Raw genomic sequence first — 20,363 nt, 5'->3', positions numbered from 1 at the left:
GCAGTTTATAAAACTTCTTCCTGAAAAAGTTATGTTTGCTCCAAAAGATTACACCTTAAAGCACTTAAGTGTGCACAAATGCACAAACAGTTTAAGGAAGAATGCTATTTTTTCTTCTTTGTGCAAATTGTTACTCTATTTGTGACTTTTATTACATTCCCAAAGGAGTTTTTGTTCCAGAACATATTTCATTTATTAGCAGGAAAACGGCCTGTTAAACAGTAGTAGTATGGTGTTTCATAACTATTGCAAAGGAATAAACCATTAGGATAAGTATTGCCATTTTCATAAACCAAATTGTTTTTTATTTAAAAATTCCATGAGTGGGGCAGGGTTAATATATCATGTTTAGGGAACAGCAACAGGTTTACGGTCATAGTCCCCACCTACCCAAAAACTACAACTTATGAACACTGTAAAGCCCATAATGGCAATCCTTATCCTATACAGACCTTGACCTAACAAGCGATTTTGTGACAAACATTAATAGTTTGTAAAGTTTGTTTAAATAATGTGCAAAGAATACATGACAGCTTTTGTTTCTGACAACGGTGAACTGACTTGACCTGCAGGTTTGAAAGAACTGGTATGAATTATAAAAAATAAAATGGTGATTAAAATTAAAAAACATTGAGTGAGGATAAAGCATAGTATTATGAACAACATTATACACACTTTATGAGCACAAAAAACACAATAAAAGGTAAATCATTTATTTTCACATTTTGAAGACAGTTTGCATCAGTATGTTCCCAGAGCAGAGGACTTTTCTGGTATGATTTCTCTTCTGGGAAAATGACAAAGTGCCTTCCATCAGCAGAACACAGAAGCAATGAACTGTGTCCTCACTGCCATAAATCAACACTGTGGCCTACAGGATGTCTCCCTGGTATAAACATGCCATCAATTTTTCAAAAACCTTGTTAAATAATGGAGAGTCTGAACAGTGACAACAATAATGAAATATGAAATATTTTGCATGCCGATGGCTACAAAAAAACAATGTTCTTATATTTCACCTAGAAAAAGATCGTAAAGGGAATAAAAAAAAATATTACAGTTTGTAGGTGTGTATAAAACGAACATGGAATAAAAAAAGACCAACCTATTTTCTCTGTTCGGTTACCGTATGAAGCATCACTGGAAGTAACTTACAGTATGTTTATGCAACCATAAGAACCATACTAAGCTACTTATCTTTTCAAATTTATTGTTGGGCTATAGTAGCCCTGTAGCTCCCTTCTGAAAATGTGCCCTTTAACATTTTATATAAAAATAATCTTTGGTTTGCTATTTCCCTTTCTACTGTGATATTTGACTATACAAAATGAAGCCTGCTTGCTGTTTTATATTGCTTAGTTCTTTGCTCCAATTTAAATGTGCATCATATTCCTACATTCAATGTTAATCCTATGATTAGAGATTGGTTTTAAAAATTATACTGACTATAAAGCACATTAGACTCAATAAAGAGTGTTAACAAGATGTGAAGTACAATAAGCCCAAAATCACAATGGCCAAAGCTAATTGTTGACGGACTGCTATGGCTATACAGGTAGGGGACCTGTTCTCCAAAATGTTTGGAACCTGGGATTTTGGGAATTAAACCCAATATAATAGTTTTTCAGAAGGATTCATTATATCTTCGTTAGAATCAAGTATGAGGTAACAATTTTATTATTACAGAGAAGGGAAATATTTTTTAAACACTTGAATTATTAATTAAAGTAGAGTCTATGGCAGATGCCTTTCTGTAATTCAGAGCTTTATGGATAACGGGTTTCTGGATAACATATCCCATGCCTGTATATAGGCTAAGTTTTATGAAAACCACACAGAACAATACAATTGAATGGTCATAGATCTGAATAAATGAATGAAAAGGTGTGAGGGATTGAATACATTTTTTTAATAATTGCTTGCCCTCCCAACAAGAACACTTGGGGACAACACAAAACGACCATAGCTTACTGCTCACATACATATTTAGTCAAGAGAGTAAAATACTTCATCTCAAATGCAGAGATAAATCTTCTGCAACTGCTGCTTAAGCTGTGGGGAAAATGGCTACAGCAAAACTTATTAAAAGTAATCAAGGTGGAATTCAAACCATGTGTTAAAATAAAGTGCAGCAACTACAAACAGCCTCACAAGGAAGTGAGCAGCAACAATGGAATTTGTCTTCATTTCCCCAACTTGCTGTAAATTAAGGTATCAATATGAAATAATGGAAAATTATATCTTCCATGTGCAAACCCAATGAAATATAGTGATGTTTTACAGCAGCTCTGCAAAATGACCTGCAAATGCTAAAAAATAATAATAACGTAATACATAAATAGATCCGTTATTTTATGCACAGGTCATGTGTTCCAACCTCAAAGTCACAAGTAACACTGGACTGCATCACAGCCCAATGCAATCTAGTTAGGGGTATTAATGTCTGTGTGTACAACACATTTGATAAAGTGCTTTATTGATCATTTTACAGTAGAAAACTTTGTAGTGTGCAAATAAATTTCAGAATTGTAGGTTCTGAAATATCACTTCGGAATTGTAGGTCCAATGAGAGGAAAAACTGCAGCAAAGCTGCCTTTTGCCAAGGAAATTCTTATCAGATTTCAGTGTGTCTCTAAGAACCATTACAAGATAAACAATAGAATGTCATGAAATGGGTAAATATGTACTATGTTTTCATAAACAAACAATTCTTAATTTTTGGCATTTTTCACTGCAGTAAGAAGACAATACAGCTATGGGACTTTTTATTCAGAATGCTCGAGACCTGGAGTTTTTCGGATAAAGGAGTTTTTAGTAAAATAGATCACCATATATTTAGAGGCCCATTTACTAAAGGTTAAATTTTAGTGGTATTAGAGTTTCTGAAACCACGATTAAACTCTATTTCTGTAAAATGAAGATCTGAATAAAAAAGTCTTAACAAAAATGGATGTTGAAAAAAAAAATTGTTAACGCCGAATTTTAACTAAAAAGTTGTACAACAAAACATTCTGATCTCCAAAAACCTCAAAAACCATGAACGAAAGGCTGATCTTTGCAAGAAAAGAAAGGGAACGTGTATTGACTTTGACAGCTTTTAATTGCTGTCCTTTTGTATTCATAGATTTTATGATTTTTACGCTTTATAAATTACAAAAAAATTGTGGATTAAGCAAATATAAAATGTGTTTGTTTGCGCTAAGAAGTACGACTGAGAAACGAACATTCAATAACTTTCATAAAATGGCCCCTTAGTCTGCTAAAAAATAATTTAAATATTAAATAAACCCAGTAGAATTGTTTTGACTTCAATAAAAATGAATTAGTCATTATGTGAATGATTTCTTTAAAATGTAACTATGGAAGATGGCAGTGCCATCATTTGGGGCTTTCTGGATAATGGATCTGATACTGGCACATAAATCCATGTAGATATATCCTGTTTCTTTTTAATGTTTAATTCTTAGTATCCTAGTGCTCTACATTATCCAGGAATAAATCAACTTGTGTTTCTTTAGAAGAAACAAAAATAAGACATCAGTCCTAATAAAGTAGTAAAAAACATGGCATGGAATTTAATGCATAGTGTGGACATCTTGTGTAGGATTTCCAAGGATATCTTGCATCTTTGACATCATGAACTCTTGCATATATTTCAGCAACTTTTAAGTCTGTAGGCACAACCTTTTGGTAAAGGAGCAGTTAAAACTGCTCTTAAAGAAGGAAAGGTTAAAAAGTAAGCTTTATCAGAAAGGTCTAGATAAATACACCAGTAAACCCTCAAAGTAATGCTGCTCTGAGTCCTCTGCAAAAGAAACACAACATTTCTTTCCTTCTATTGTGTACACATGGGCTTCTGTATCAGACTTCCTCCTTTCAGCTTAAACCTCCAAGGCAGGGCTTGAGCATGCTCAGTTTGTCCTCTCTCCCTCCCTGCTGTAATCGGAGCCCAGAGCTATGAGTGAGCAAGAAGTGATGTCACACCAAGCTAATATGGCAGCTCATATCCTAAACAACCAGATAGAGCTTCTAGAGCTGTTTACTAGGGTATGGTAAAGCATTCAGCAGAATAAATATGATATAGCTTGCACTATTGTGGCTAATATATTGGCAATAAACTGCCTCAGTAACTTTCCTTCTTCTTTAAGAGACTTTGCTACTAGATTAGGCTTAACTGAGCTTGTATTGATACATCCACATTTCTATTATTTAATGCCAGAAACTGGAACAGAGAACCACTAGTCTCAGTCTTGCTCTTGTCAGGTTTTACATGCTTACACATACGATTAGGTCTGGGAGTAAAGTAACACACATAGGAACATCTTAAATACAGTACTGGCCATCCTAAACCAAACATTAGCACAGGGTTGCACATTTTTGTGCCATTCTTCTATGGGCTCTATAGACCTTTTGTATGACACACAGTTTAGGAAACACTACAGTTGGACACACAGTCAGACTGTAATTTTGTGTTTTAGCAGGTGGGTTAAGACTGCAGTCAAGTTGAACAGCACTGCACGAGGTGAATTTAAATTTTTTCCACTACATATAGTATTGAGTCCATAACCAAAACACATTTCCTCATATGCATTACTGTTAATATACATTTACTAAATCATTACATTACATTATTAATCATTTTCAGAATTCAAACCCAGTAAACATTCTATAACTGCCTTTCAGTTCACCCCTCAGAACCCCTTCCTGCTTTGTAATACACTCAAAGTTATTAGGCATTCGGAACATTTTTGGGCAGCAGCAACTTGACAGAGGAAACTATATTTTATCTTAGAATGGATTAAGGCTTTACACGAAAGGAAAAGAGGGATGCATAACAGATAATGCTCTTACATTCCTTGCGTTTCTGCATTTGGGAAATAAGTAAAATGTAGATTTAGGGACTGATAGCAAATAAAAGGTTTCATACAGCAAATAACTGCACAAGGGGACAAAAAAAAAATACACAACCCTCTGAGCTCCTATAAAACATAGCTTTTATTGTAATAAAAATTGTTGATAAATACCAGGATGTGAAGATCTGGAGATATCCAATTCCCAGGTAAGGATAGTACAAATCAGCTGTCAGGTTTATAAATTATATGGTAATTGGCAAAACACAGTGAGATTCCGATTAAGGATGCAAAGAAGGATTTTATAGTGGACAATACATGTTCATAAAGAGTAATAACCAGATATAGAAAATATTGCATATGTACTTAGTTTGTAGTTGCAGCAACCTAGAAAAGCACCAAAAGCAAGATATACTAAACTGGCCAAATGTGCACCTGGATAGTAACCCATGGCAACCAATGAGAGAGTTTAACTTGCATCTTGCCATGGTACTACCCAACTGCCAAATGCAAATTTGACCAGTGTTAGTTAGTACATGGGTTATGTGTTAAAATGCAAATGCAAATCTAGCCAACCAATCAGTAGTAAGCTTTTAGCAAAATTTCACTGGTTGCTATTAGTTACTAAGCCAAACTTTGTGGCTTTTATTAACCAGCAGATGAGCAAATACAATAATTAAATAATAGTGTATCGAAAGACAATAAGTTGGATTTCACATGTCATTCACTTAAGTCTAATAGCAATTATATCAGCTGCCTGTCTAAGCCTTAATGGGAAACAGCATAAATATAAGTCATATAGTTGCTATAGTGGAACATATTGAAAACACTGAATACAATAGCATATATTTCAACCGCCGTTGACTGAAAAAAAAGATATTGAAATCTTGATAGCTTTATTCTAATAAGAAATTTGTTCTCGATATTAAAGGCCTTAAAGAGTAACAAATTCAAGCTTTCAGTCACATTCAGTCTTAACCCACCTGCTAAAACACAAAATTAGTCTGTTACATCTCATCTGACTACAACGAACACCTGACTGTGTGTCCAAGACAAAAGTTATGCTTCTGTAGCATAGCAGCCATAACACAGATTTTATAGGACAAAAATCCTAGAGCTGTCAGCAAGCAGAGAAATTACTCTGCACAGAGATATATAAGGGCCATAAAAAAATAAAGATGGAAAATCAGGAATGCAGAAATAAGACATAATGGTCCCAAAGGCCTAAGTTTCTAGCATTTGTTATGCTCTCATTATTATGCAGCTGGTTGACTGAGAGCATTAAGCTTGTACTTCCTATGGAAGAGAAAGAACCCTCCCACTGGAGTAATGAACGAAAAGTAATACAGAAACTCAACACCATCATATCATTTTACTCTTTGTTTATTAGTCTATTTGGTGCACTTTCTTGAAAAGTCACCCACTTGTAACTGAGCACCTTGAGTGAATTCAACAGTTAACAATGGTACTTAGCATCCAGTATACAGTTATAACCTTTAAAAAGACTGTGAGATAGCCACATGCAAATATAATTTGCTGAATTTTCAGATGGTTGATTTAACAGCAGACCCTGAGGGTGCTTCTTGTAGGACATGTTGATAACTTTAGTCCTGGCATAGGGCCCTAATAACAATCCTATTTCTATCTACATAAGGAAAAGTGTCAAAAGGAAGTTGTTCTGGGGGCAACCAATTTTAATGAAGTTATTAACCCTGCTTAGGACATGCAATGACCCAGGCATCCAAGAACACTCCAGAAACAACTCACCACTGAGATCAAGCTTTTTTCCATTCAGATGGAAGCCAAATTATTTTCTAGTTATAGGATCACCAAATAAAAAAAAAATACAGATTGATGATGATCTTCCTAATGATTCCAAAATAACGAATACTCTGTTGTAAATAAACAGAATATTCTACTAACACAAGTATATATTGTATACACAAGTATATATGGTATATTATATTATGGTATATTATATTTGCATTGACAAATTATTTACTACAATTTAGTAAATTTATTCCCTAGCCTCCAATATCTGCAATGCATTGTATAATCTGGCATTAACTGGCATGTAAAGACCAAAAATTACAGAAGTGCCTAAGATATTGTGGAATTTAAGTCTTGGTCAGAGAGAAGCTGACAAATACTGTACGTTTCAAAAGGTTCCTGTAGTCAAAAGGCAGGAGTGCAGGGGATATAAAATGACAGATACAGGTTTACATTAAAAGTTTGTAACTGATCTATAAAGCTGGCCATAGACGCAAAGATATAGTCGTACAAAGCAAAGGTTCATCTGGAGTCAAAATAATTGTCCAGAGATTTTTCAGACCATGGCGATCAGTCATTTAATCAACTGGACAGGTTAGAAGATTTGTGTGGGCCAACGATAATATCTCTGCATGAATTGCCTGAAGATATCAGTGGGTGACTGTCATTACTTTTTCTCTGACATAGCTTTCCTATGATTGCCGTCTGTCAATTAATGGCATCGTCTGATTTGTTTTTTTTACTACTTTTATTTTATATCTAGAGGCGGTTACATTTGCAAAAGGAGGCTCAGCTAAGTATTGATGTAATTTCTCTGTTGGGGTACTCACATTTATGCACCTAATTTTGTTATGATGCATATTGCATATTTTCTGTTAATCCAATAAACTTTATGTCACTTCTGAAATACTGTTTCCATAAGGCATATTATATATTAAAAGGAAGTTGCTACTTTGAAAGCTCAGCCAATGATAAACAAAACTCCAAAGAATTCAGAGGGGTTCCCAAACTTTTTCATATAACTGTATATGGTAAGTGTTTCCTAAAATCAATTGCTTTTGACAAGGGTATGTACATATACTTAGAGCTTACTTCTGTTATGCCTGCTAAAATGGCGGAAGCTTTACTAAACAAACATTTAATAGAACTTGACATATAAAAACACAGGTCATATATTTTCATTGCCCTCAAGCAATGTATAGCCCGAAGTCACTGAATTTCTGATTGATTAACAAAGACTTAAAAACTTTCTGGAGAAACAAACATACCTGTCAGCTGACCAAAAGCCTTTAATGTCTGGGACCCTTGAATAAGTAACAGGGTTGCAGAGAACCACCGACCAACTGTGTTTTATGAGCATCTTAATTTATTTGTAATTGTCTTGATTTGATGTACTAGCTTAATGGTCATCCCCATCTTGTCACACCTGGCTCTTTTACTCTTCCTCCCACCCCCACACTTATGTTTTTATTCGTGACTCTTTTTTTTTTTTATGTACTGATGTTATTCACTTTCATTATGGCAGTTGCTTATTTTAGCAGTGCCTTAGAAAATATCTGTAATCTCGGGGGAGGTTGCAGAACTGAATTTTTCCCTGAAGTCTCAAGAACTGTTAACAAAGATGAGCGAAATGTATGGGTTGTCTTCTAGATGTTTACAATGTTTCTTATTTGCAAATCCTAATAAAAGATTTATGTCAGGAAAAATAGGGTACAGAATTTGGGGAATTGGCTTTTTGCAGAATTCAGAGAAAACAATGTTGTATGATTTTAAGGATAAATTAATGCGAAAATGTTAAAATGGAAAGGTCTCTTTGGAAAAGTTCTAACCATGCATTTGTACACTTACATAAGGATGACAGTTTAAGGTGGCCATAGACTCCAAGATCCGCTCGTTTGGCGACATCGCCAAACGAGCGGATCTTTCCCCGATATGCCACTAAACTGCGTGGCTATATCGGGGGTAATTCGAACGTTCGGCCGTACGGCCGAACGATCGAATTACGATGCGCCAAGCGGCTCAGACGGGTCAGTCGGGTAAAAATCCAACCTTCCCGATCGATATCGTGGCCAGATATCGATCGGGAAGACCCGTCGGAAGCCCCCATACACGGGCAGATAAGCTGTCAAATCGGTCCAAACGACCGATATCGGCAGCTTTATCTGCCCGTGTATGGCCACCATTAGTAATCCCTGGGCCTACAAAACACAGTACATAGCCTGCATCTTGCACCCAACTAGGGTGTTCATATTCCAAGATAAAGCATTGAAACCTAACTTCAGATAAAACAATCATCAGAAGAATTTGCCAAAGCATCATTTTGTAACAAGTTGAGGTGAGCAAATGAAATTAAAACATGAATACACACTACATTTATGCTAACAAAATGGAATACCACTTTTTAAAAAAAGATTTCACAGTCTCTTTATATGGTTTTTATGCAAACAGCATCTTGTGCTATTGCACTTATGGATGTCTTCAGTGTAGAATATGTACAAACTATCTGGATATTGTCATTGTGCTGTCTAAAGGCTTCTGAAAACAAGCATTTCGCTAGGGAGGAGAGAAAGGCAGGCCTAGTGGGGAAACACTGCACTTGCTCAATGTCTATGGCTTTTACACACTTCCAGATGTGCAGCCCATTAATAATGCACTAACTGAAAACCTCTTTTTGAAACTTAAGAATGTGCAAATTGCATTAAAACCTCTTTGCCCTCATTAATGGCATTGTTACAATCCCAGTCCTCTGGAAAATGTTTTTTGGCATTTGTTTAACTTTTTTAATATTGCCACTTACTCATTTTAACTGCCATTCTTTCAAAACCTTATGTTTTTAATAGGTCAGGAAAAGCAGCATGCCATCTTTGTGATCATTTGAAACAATTCCTAAAACAAAAGAATGCTGAAACATTTTGGTAGCAAGTATTTTAGCTTGGTCGTTTTGTTGTGCAGATTGGAGTACGGCAGCAGATGCAGATTGGCTTTTAGGACTTTTGTGGTTTCAGCGTTAAAGCTAAAAACATAAATCTGTAACATCCTGTCCACCAAACAATGCTACAGTAATATGGTTATTATGTTTAATGTTATCATGAAAAGAACAATAAAATCACCAACATATGTGCATAAGCATTACAAACAGTGGCGTAACTAGATGTTGCTGGGCCCCACAGCAAATTAATTTTAGGGCCCCCAACATATCCAGTGTATGTTCAAACTGCTCATCAATGAGAGCCTCATGGGGCCCCCTGTACCTCCTGGGCCCCCCTGCAGCCGCAGGGTCTGCTTCCTCTGTAGTTACGCCCCTGATCACAAAGTAAAACAGCAAAAGTAACTTTATAGCTACTTGTATTCCCCTTAGCATTAGGCGGCATCTACAAGAGTGTCTCCTCAGAGTCTCTAAGCACAATGGGGCAAATATTTTCACCAGGTCTGGTAAGCCATCTAGTATCTGATAAGATATTTCCCTGTGCTTCTAAGAGTAAACAGTGGCCAACACTCGGCACACAGAGGTTATTAAATGCACTGCTTGTGCTGCATGCCTGTGCAAGATAGTAAGCAGCACTGCATGCTCTGGCTTCTGTGTCTAGAGCAGGCACCTGGTTCACAACGTGAATGCACTGTGCTTACAACATTCCCCACATACAAAATGCACACAGCAGTGAAATAACCTGACGGGCCACCTGTGAGCTAACAGTTGGGAGGCATTCATAAGAATGTGCCAATATACACATCATACTATAGGCACAGCCAGAGACATGGTACTGTGTGTTCATATGTATTGGATTTCTGTCTGTAAACTCAAAAATAAAGAAAAAGTAAATGGAGGCAAAAAGGCTGAAGGGTCACTGTTCTTTTTTCTTCAAGATGAGAAAATAGGTTATACATAATAAGGCTTTCCCAATGGTATAGTGCTTCAATTCAATCGCACACATTCCCTTTCTCAAAAGTTGCTTGATAAACTATTGCAAGCCAAAAAACTGAAAAAATAAAAGAGGAAATTCAAAAGCGTATCTCTTTTTAGTTTGCTTTTTCCCATGACAACCAACTACTTACAACACCACTGCAACATTTTTAAGGATGAATTGTCCCTTGTAAGCAGTTATATATGTATGTATAACTTAGTTTAACTTATTTTGTAAAGTGCTGTTAAGGAGCTGCAGCACTGTACAGTGTATAAAAGTACAATATATATATATATATATATATATATATATATATATATATATATATATATATATATATATATATATATATATATATATATATATATATATATATATATATATATATATATAAAAGTATAGTATCCAGCCAGATCGCAACACCTTGGTAAAACGTAGCATTTATTGTTGCTATTAAAACATTCAAATGTGTACTTCCATTTGCAACATTATTTCAACTTATCTGTACAAAGTCCAGCATTTTTTAAGTCCAGCAATCTCGCCACATATTCAAGCGCCCATGCGACGTTTCGAAAGTCTCCAAGTAAGATGATGTTTTGGGGCCCCAAAAAAGAAGGTATGTACAGATGTAAAGGTTGTGCGCAATGTCGATATGTCCTCACAGGTCCAGAATTCGAGCATCCATGTACAAACAAGAAATTTAAAATCAGGGGATACAACACATGTGACACCAATTATATGGTGTACATGTTGGTGTGTCCATGTAACTTGATCTACGTTGGGGAAACCACACAAAAGGTGAGAGATAGGTTTTCCCAAGATAGATCAACTATAAATACAGGTAATCGATCATTGCCTGTATCAAGACATTGTTTAGATTATGGACATTCATCTGAGGATCTAAAATATAGCGTTATTCAACATATTCCACCACTCAAAAGAGGGGGAGATCGAACCCTTATATTGAAAAGAGCAGAAGTAAAGTGGATCGATAGATTGGGGACCCTGATCCCACAGGGATTAAATCGTGATTTTGATCTACATTTATTCTTGTGATATGTTTATGGTTAATTGTAAATTGAAATGCTGGCTTAGTATAGTTGTCCATATAGAATGTAATAAGTTCCATATAACACGAAATTAATACTTTTACAAATGTTCTTTCTAAATATTTCGTAGTTAAGGAATCTTCATAGCAACCAAGAGGTGGGGGGCATGTGTCCGCTTATGTGCAGACCCGTCTCCAATATGAAGACGCGTCATCACAGTGATCGGCCACGTTACTTCCGCCTCGCATAGAGATGCATTGGATGCAACAATGGAGTCCTAGATGCCACTGCACGCTGTAAACGCTTGAGAAAGGGAAGGAGTATTTCCCGAAACGTCGCGTGGGCGCTTGAATATGTGGCGATATTGCTGGACTTAAAAAATGCTGGACTTTGTACAGATAAGTTGAAATAATGTTGCAAATGGAAGTACACATTTGAATGTTTTAATAGCAACAATAAATGCTACGTTTTACCAAGGTGTTGCGATCTGGCTGGATACTATATATTTATTGAAAGCGGAATTACTCACCGCTACACGGATCAGCACCCGATGTACATTGTAATTCAGTTTAATTGATTGGTGCATCATAATTGTTGGATACAATATATATAAAAGTATACATGGGGGAGACATACAGAATCATAGGACAAAGAGCTTAAGTGCTATGTGGTAAGAGACATAGTGGGAAGGAGATCCCTGCCCCGTAGAACTTACAGTCTAAGTGGATGGGAGGCCAACATACAGGTACAAATTGGAGATAAAAAAGTGCACATAGTCAGTAGGGACAGGACTAGGCTAATGTTCTAGTTGTCCAAAAGGTAGACACTTAGTTTGTTCTTGAAGAGATTAAGATAGGATTCCTTACAGAGGAATTTAGGGACGGAATTCCAGAGGTAAGGAGCAGCAAGATAGAAGGGTTTGAGATGGGAGATGGCAGTGGATGTGGAAGAGAAGGTGGCTCTGAGAAGAGTGGAGAAGACGACCAGGAAGTGTAGTGAGGAGCAGAGGAGTGAAGGGCTTAGAAAGTTAGTAGAAGGGTTTTATATGCTATCCTTTGCTTAACAGGCAGCCACGCTAAGGATTTTAGTTGGGGTTGAGCAGGTTCCCTTTTAGGAGAGAGCAGAAGGATCCTGGTAGCAAAGTTTAAGATTGATTGGAGGCAGGCCCGGACTGGCAATCTGTGGGTTCTGGCAAATGCCAGAGGGGCTGCTATAAGATGCCATAGAAAGTCAGTATTTAGTGGGCTGGTGGAGGCTGTTTGGGCCTATATGTGAGCTGATTGGGCCTCTGTGTACCTGAAATGCCAGGGCCTATTCTAATTCTCAGTCCGGACCTGATTGGAGGGGAGAGAAATGGGAGTCAGGAAGACCAGTTAGGTGACCAGTGTAAATGTGTAAAAGGAAACTAATCTGTGTATTCAAGTAGAAAGCAAACCCTACTCCATGCAGTCTTGTACCATACGGAGCTATATAGACCACCTATTTTAAAAAGCTATCCGAAATGGAAATAATTCATATTTCATTGTGCCAAGGCATCTGTGCATTTATGATTGCACATAACCTGTAATATATACTTCATATTAAAGTCAGCCACAACTTTCTTAAATGAATGATAATCGAATTGTAATTATCATAAAAACCTTATTTTACAATTAATAAACCGCCATGTTTATGGTGTTCTTTGCAAAAATTGTTCATCATTTCCTAGTGTACCTTACAGTCTAAAGTCCCTCATATTTACACACACCTGTATGTTTTAGGAGTAGAGGAGAAAACCTATGCTGCCACAATATTGATAAAGTCAGAATCAAACTTATGGGCCCCAGTTGTACACGTTTTTATCTCAAAAATGTTTGTTAGAAAAATGAATAGGATTGATTCGCTGCCAATATTGTTGCTAGCTTAGTTACCATCATATAAAAGGTACTTAATTATTACAGAGAAAGGGGAAATCATTCACTGAACTCATTGTCCTGTCATTTGTATATTTTCAAGCTCTCTCTGATATTCAGGATATTTGATCTAATATCTGTAATACGATTTTCAACGTGTTGTCCTTTATTTGTCCTAAAGCAGGGTTGCTTGATTTGTAATAAAATAATGTAACACAGAAAAAAAATCTGTGTGTACCTAGTATTTATTGACATGGAATGGAAGTATAAGCCTTTCCATTCTCCTATTCGAAAATAGAGACAGAGGGGCCCGGACCAAGGGGTCTGCTGAACTGAAACACTGTGTGCGGCGACCAAGATTGTCGCTTGCCACAAGTAATTTAGCGGCGGAGCGGATCTGAGGCTTTCCGAAGGGACAGGAGATGTGCGAGCGCTGAAGGAGGTCAGCGGATGCGTGTATGCGCATGCAGGTGTACGTGCGTGCAGCTAAGCTGGGGCCCCTGAAGATTTTTTTGCAGGGGGACCCGGTAAGCTGTAGTTACGCCGCTGGGCGTAACTTTAGAGCCCACACATTGGCGTCTCCTTCCTCTGCAGTTACGTGGAACCCCCCTCCCCAGCCACACCCTCCCCTTTTGCCGGGGAAGGGGGATGCAAGGTGCTCTAGCACTGGGTGAGGAGTAGGTGGGCATGAGGCTGGAGTAGGCAGCCATGGGGTTTTGGGTGGATTGGTGCAGAAAGCTTGGGAAGTGCAGTGCGTCAGGCCCCCAAAGATATTTTTTTTTTTGCAGGGAGCCCTGCGCAATGTATTTACGCCACTGTGTATCACTAGAATAATTATGTTTCCATTTAGTAAATTTTGCAACATTACTAGACGAATTAGATATCGATTTAAGGCACTTTTAATTAACAAATTTTGTGTGAAGATGGTAAATACCAATTTATTGAGCCAAGGAACAGCAGTTTTGCGTTGCTGTAAATACTGTGTCTTGGACACATGCTTCATCCATGATAAAGGCCATAATCATGCCTTGACACACAAAGACATTATGTCTAAAGTTAATGGGGGCGCCTGGGGAAAGAAATTAGAATTTTTTTACATTATTTTAATTTTACTTTAAAATAAAACTATGTTCTCCTGCTTGTTTAGTCATTTAATTGGCCATCAAACGTAATTTCCTTAACAATCCCTTTCATTTCTCTTGTATTTTGGAATATTACATTAAAGCTAATAACATGTTGCTCAACAGCGGTACAAAAAAAAAAAAAAACAATTTTAAAAAATGTATGTCATCCATCATGTGCTTTTAATTTACAATAAGACTTTTGTTTTGAAGTTTACAAGATATAATGGAATAAATGAAAAATAGATGTGGGCTGTGTGTCATTAATGCTTACAACAATGAAAATGAAGTTAGCATCTTTAAATATGGCTAAAAAGCCAAAATAACACATATTCTAAATTCATATATTTAATATAAGATTTAAAGACAGACATCATATGTTTTCATGCTGTATCATAGACGGTATAAAAGTGTCATTTTTAAGACACAATTGGGAAAATATGGAATAACGGATCCCATGGGCTTAAGTGGATAGGCCATGGGGTGGAACAAAGGGTGTTACAAATTTACTGTCAAGTACATTGCTGGTAAATATACAATAGAGGCCCTTGCAAATTTACCGGTATTGTTCTTAAAAATACATTTGATTTACCCGCTAGGCTGGTAAAATAGTGGCCAGATGCCAACCCTAATCTTAAACTACAGCCCCCAAACTCTTGCCACCAATATTTCCAGTTGCAGTGCTTGGTCTCCTTACTTCAGCATGGGTATGAATTCAGCAGAACTTAGTCTTGTGCATCATGACTATGCAGGCAGTTTACAACAAACTAGAAAAAAAGGCAGATCCAGTTACACAGAAGATATAAAAAGGAGAGGTAGGTGTAACTTAAGCTGCATAAGTCTGAACTGGTTAGAAGTAAAGACTACTTTTAAAATAAAGCAAGCAAACCCAAGCAAGTGTTTGCTATTCAAAGTGTACTTTGCTCCTATAAATGCTCTTTATAATTTACCACTGATTTACCAGGTGGACAGTAATTTGCATCTGTATTGCTAAATTATGTGCAGATTGCATTGCATGCTATTTCTGGGCGCTTGCTGCAGTGTGGGTAAAGTAAACTTGGCAATTTGTATAATTTTGAGTACTTGGAACTTGCAAATTAGCCTTTTATTATATATTGTGCTATTCAAATACGAATAGGGTTGTATTACTGTATAGCAACAGTATATAGCCTGAATTTCTATTATACGGCTCTTACATCCTTTGTCTAAAAACTCACATAGGTAATAGATAATGTCCAACCCAATGAAAAAGTGTTCTCAGTCGTTCTGGATAGAAATCTATCCTAAATAAAATACTTTGTATAACAGATGGAAAACAACTTGGATGAAATGTTGCTGTGTGTACCAGTTTATGGCACCCTATAGATTTCTTAGTTTGCAAGCTTTGCACTGCATAGGTAAGTGCTTTTATGACAGTATACATCAAGACAAATTAGATACTTATGTTAGGAACATTTACACTTCTACTTCGCTGATAGTAAAAACTTGTAGTAGAACTCAGACTTTTATTCCTGAGATAAATGTATTTTTCAAATGCTTTTTTTCCCCCCAAACTTGTTTTTTTAGTGAAGTCAGAAAATGTTCCATTATCCTAAATGGCCTTTAAGCTATTTCATTATGTATGTAAATAACGTATACAATATTGTAAACATGTAAACTTTGCATCTCCTTTCTATATTTGGTAAATAACATTGAATTTATCTCTCATGAAACTATATTTATTTTATAGACCTATTTGAACAAAATTTCCCAGTTTTCTGAACATAAGCCCAACATAGAGACAATCCGCCCAGTGCCGGGCCAAGCCGGCTGGGCGCCCTAGGCAACCCAGTCGGCTACATCTCCCCCTTCTCAGGCGCAAGGTGCATGCACGTGTGCAAAGGTGCGTGCTCACACACGCACCAAGGACACCATAGTTGCTGCCGGGGAGTATAAGCACAGGTAGAGCACAGGCACGCGCTGAAGAGATACAGGGAGCTGAGAGAGAGAGAAACAGAAGCGCCACTCCTTTTGCGCCCTAGGCACTTGCTTCTTCTGCCTACCCCTAGTTCCGGTCCTGATTCCACCACAAAGAAATATTCCTTATTTACCAGGATCAATAAACTTTGGTCACACTAAAGACATAAACCTTTTAGCCTCCCAATGGCAGCCTTGTGAAAGAATATTTATAAGATGGAGAGCCATATTGATTTAACTTGTTCAAATTGCAAGGTATACAAGCTGAAATTAAAAAAACATAACTTAAGAAAAGTAAACACAATTTCAAGCTTTTGCAATATACATCATTTGTAATGGTTTGGAATAGTTTCCTAAGCCTATCCCCCCTGCCTGACTACTTTGCTGAGCTGGCTGACTACTGTTACTTTGTATCAACAGCAAGCCAGGCCCAGATTTGTGGCGAGGCCACAAAGGCCCGGGCCTAGGGCGGCAGAATAATAGGGGCGGCATGCCACCCAGCCGCTTACCGGGAAGCACAGCTCCTCAGTGCAGGCACCAGAGGGGGGTATACAGGCGGGCCGCCCACTAAATCTGGCCCTGCAGCCAGCTGTCCTCAGCCTGCATCCTTCAAACCACACAATTCCCTGCACCTGTGATTTCAATAACATCACTGTGCAATGCATTGTGGGTTATGTAGTTCCTGCATGCTGTCTGTAAGCTGTGGAGAAGATGTTACAATTTGCAACATCAGTGTTTTAGTCCCTTCTTCCCTGCCAGGATTTCAAATGATGCAGAAAGAGAACTGTTAAACAGCTGGATTGCAGCATAGAAAATGGCATTTATTCATACTTTTTGATGAAACAGGTGCTGTGTGGGCCTCTTTATCAAATTTTGGTTGGAAGCCGGAGTTACTATAATTACTACACTATACTATAATATATATACAAATATATAAATATATATATATACACACACACACACACACATATATTACACACATACACAAATATATATATATATATATATATACACAAATATATTATTTTATATAATATATATTATAGATGTTGTTGAATTCAGCATTGTTTAGCTCTTCAGAAATGGTAATATTTATTTTTCTGAGCTAGAAAACAAAGGTCAGATAGATCGGAAGAAGAGACATCGCTCTCTTAAACAAATAAGCATTAGCATTTCACTCCACACTGGACTGGTTGACTTTGATATGACACATATTGAATGAATCATCTGTTATCAGGCGCCAAGCAAGATACATCTTAATGCAGACAGGTCGGCGACATGAACCCTAATGATCCTAATCTTAATCTTGTTTAAAAGCATCTTGGATTTCTATGCAATCTTTTTTACTTTTTGACATTTATTTTCAATGCCTTTGTTTTATTTTCAGATTGAATGAGCATCAATTGTCCAAGGCATCTTTGCACTTAAACGTTTATGTCTTTAGGCTAACATTAAATTTATAATACTACAATAGTGATATTTAATATTATTGCGAAAAGTTGGTATATATTGTCAGAAAAACACAATTTACGCCTGTAATACACTTTTGGACAAAACAGTGGATTTAAGGTAAAGGTCAAAATTAGAAAAAGTATTGCTTTCTTACATTTCCTGTTCTATTTTTATTGCTAGTATGTTTACTGAAGTTTGCAGGCTGTCACCCTATTTGCCCTTTTCCTTTAATGTTCTAATGAGGGAAGAATACATGTGGGAAGGTTGTTTATAATAAAACAACCAATAATAGTAAGGATGTAGCGGACATGTACTTTTCAATGGTATCCATGGCATGTTCCTTTAAGCCAAGGTGTGTTAGCGTGACATGTGAAGCATATCAGTCTGAGGAGAAGACAATCTGAATGAAGATCCAGCATTAGCTGGGCCTAGATTTGTTTTTCGTTAATTGTGAAGGCACATCAGAACTATGCATGATTTCAATTGTTTGAAATTAACATATTACAAAACTGCTGTGCCAGTTGCATAAAGCCCAAATGTTTTCCCCCATAGCCTCCTCTTAACCAGTAATAAAATATTTTTCGGGAAATGGGTTTATGTTAGGTTTGAATGGAGTCCTATGGAAGAATTACTCTATTCACACAGCAAAGTAGACATCTAACATTGAGTTGCATTATACATTCATCAAACATTACATCAGATTTTTTTCCAAGATGTAAAACATCAACCACTTTTAAAAGGCCTTTTTCTGTCCGTTAACAGAGTGTATCAAATTCACGTCAGTTACTTTAGAAAGCTGGAGCAATTCTCAGAAGGTTACTGGTGATACAAAGGACATCAATAATTCATACAAAGTACATACCACTGTATTTATCAGTGAGATAACAAGGACATATGATCTAGAGAAAGCCCAGGTTGAACACAGAGAATGCTGTGATCCTACAGAAGTATAGATACAAACAAGAAACACAGAAGACAGGTGGCCTAGACGCACAGTATATAATGGCGGCCAAGCCAACAATAAAACATGTGCGTGCTATAAAATGATCAGCTCTTAAAATTAACATTTCAATGGTTAAAAGGCGAGAAATAGTAACAGCACCGATTGATTTGGTGATAATCCTGCAGTACAAACAAGCAGCTGGATTTTTTTAAATCCTCACTGGTATACAAGAAAATATTAATAAGCACTGGTAATATACACAGTTAAGACTGTTGATGCTGCTTCATACATATTTTCTAAATAGTTGCTGATTCAGAATGCAACACATTTTATTATAGTGAAGTGCAGAATTTTTGAAGCTCTTTGAAATAACTTTGGGACAGAAAAGAGACTTCTGTTTTGAATAGGCACCTGCTGCCATGCTGGACCAGTGTTGTTAGTGAGTACCACAGGGGTTTGTTCATGACCATTTGCATACTGTATTAATGATCTTGAGGTGGGCATTCTAAGTGCTGCCTCTATATTTGCTGATGATATGCAGAAAACTATTATTTCCATGCAGGATGCTGCCACTTTGCAGAGCGATTTGACCAATATGAAAAACTGGGAAGCAAACTGGAAAATGAGGGTCAGTGATAATGCTAGGTTATACAGTAACCTAAGTGGTAGTGTGTTGGGGGGTTTCCTTAATTGTGGGGATTATTGTGGTTACCAAGCTGTAACTCTAGGCAGTGTCATTTAGTGGCTGCTAAAGCAAATAAAAGTACTGTCTTGCATAAAAGAAGACATTAACTCAAAGGATGAAAACAAAGGATCGTTATTACTGGCATACTTTACCATCAATATTATCAACAATAACGACTGATGGGAAATATATCCAAGCCATGGGTGTGACACAAGGCTCAAGGTCTTTTTACTTGTCATTTGTCAGAAATTGTACAGTGTGTTTCATATAACTGTTATACAAAAGGCAGAATAACGCAGACGCTGAAATAAAAAGTCCATGAGATACCAAAAATTATAAATTAACTCCAAGATGAAGTTACTGCTTGCTGGAGAAGTGGATGAAAGTTATTAGGAAATTATATTTTAAAATGCTACAGTTAATATCATCCAATAAGACCAGGAGAAAGGCAGATACAATGTATATATTCAAAATGTAAATTTTGTTTTTAACATGGAAAAATATTGCTATGGTACGGAAGATATTTGTATGTTTTTGAGAGATCATACAGAGAAGTAATTGAAGTATAAAAAATGTACACCATTGGCTTACTAAACTGTGTATTTGTCAGAAATCTGACTGTTTTGCAAGAACACCTTATACTGATAAGTATTTAAATGAGAAACATACGTAAAAAAAAATAGCTATTGTAAACTCTTAAAGGAAAAAAATGAAAGCTCATCAAAAATGAATTAATATCCTAG

General features: G+C 36.7%; 1 protein-coding gene across 6 annotated transcripts in view; it reads right to left on the bottom strand.

Annotated features, from left to right (window-relative positions):
- Window positions 1–20,363, bottom strand: part of brip1.L (BRCA1 interacting helicase 1 L homeolog) — a 129,420-nt gene that overhangs the window by 48,841 nt on the left and 60,216 nt on the right. The window contains 1 exon segment of one of the 6 annotated variants that reach the window (NM_001089803.1): window positions 175–1,019. The exons of the other annotated variants lie outside the window; for them this stretch is intronic. Coding sequence (NP_001083272.1) covers window positions 990–1,019 — 30 coding nt within the window. The 3' untranslated portion in view covers window positions 175–989. 6 annotated transcript variants of the gene reach the window in all.

This window comes from Xenopus laevis, chromosome 2L (genome assembly GCF_017654675.1).
Source record: "Xenopus laevis strain J_2021 chromosome 2L, Xenopus_laevis_v10.1, whole genome shotgun sequence".
NCBI classification, from domain to species: domain Eukaryota; kingdom Metazoa; phylum Chordata; class Amphibia; order Anura; family Pipidae; genus Xenopus; species Xenopus laevis.
The sequence above is the reverse complement of the archived record's forward strand: the minus strand, read 5'-3'. Positions and strand labels throughout refer to the sequence as shown.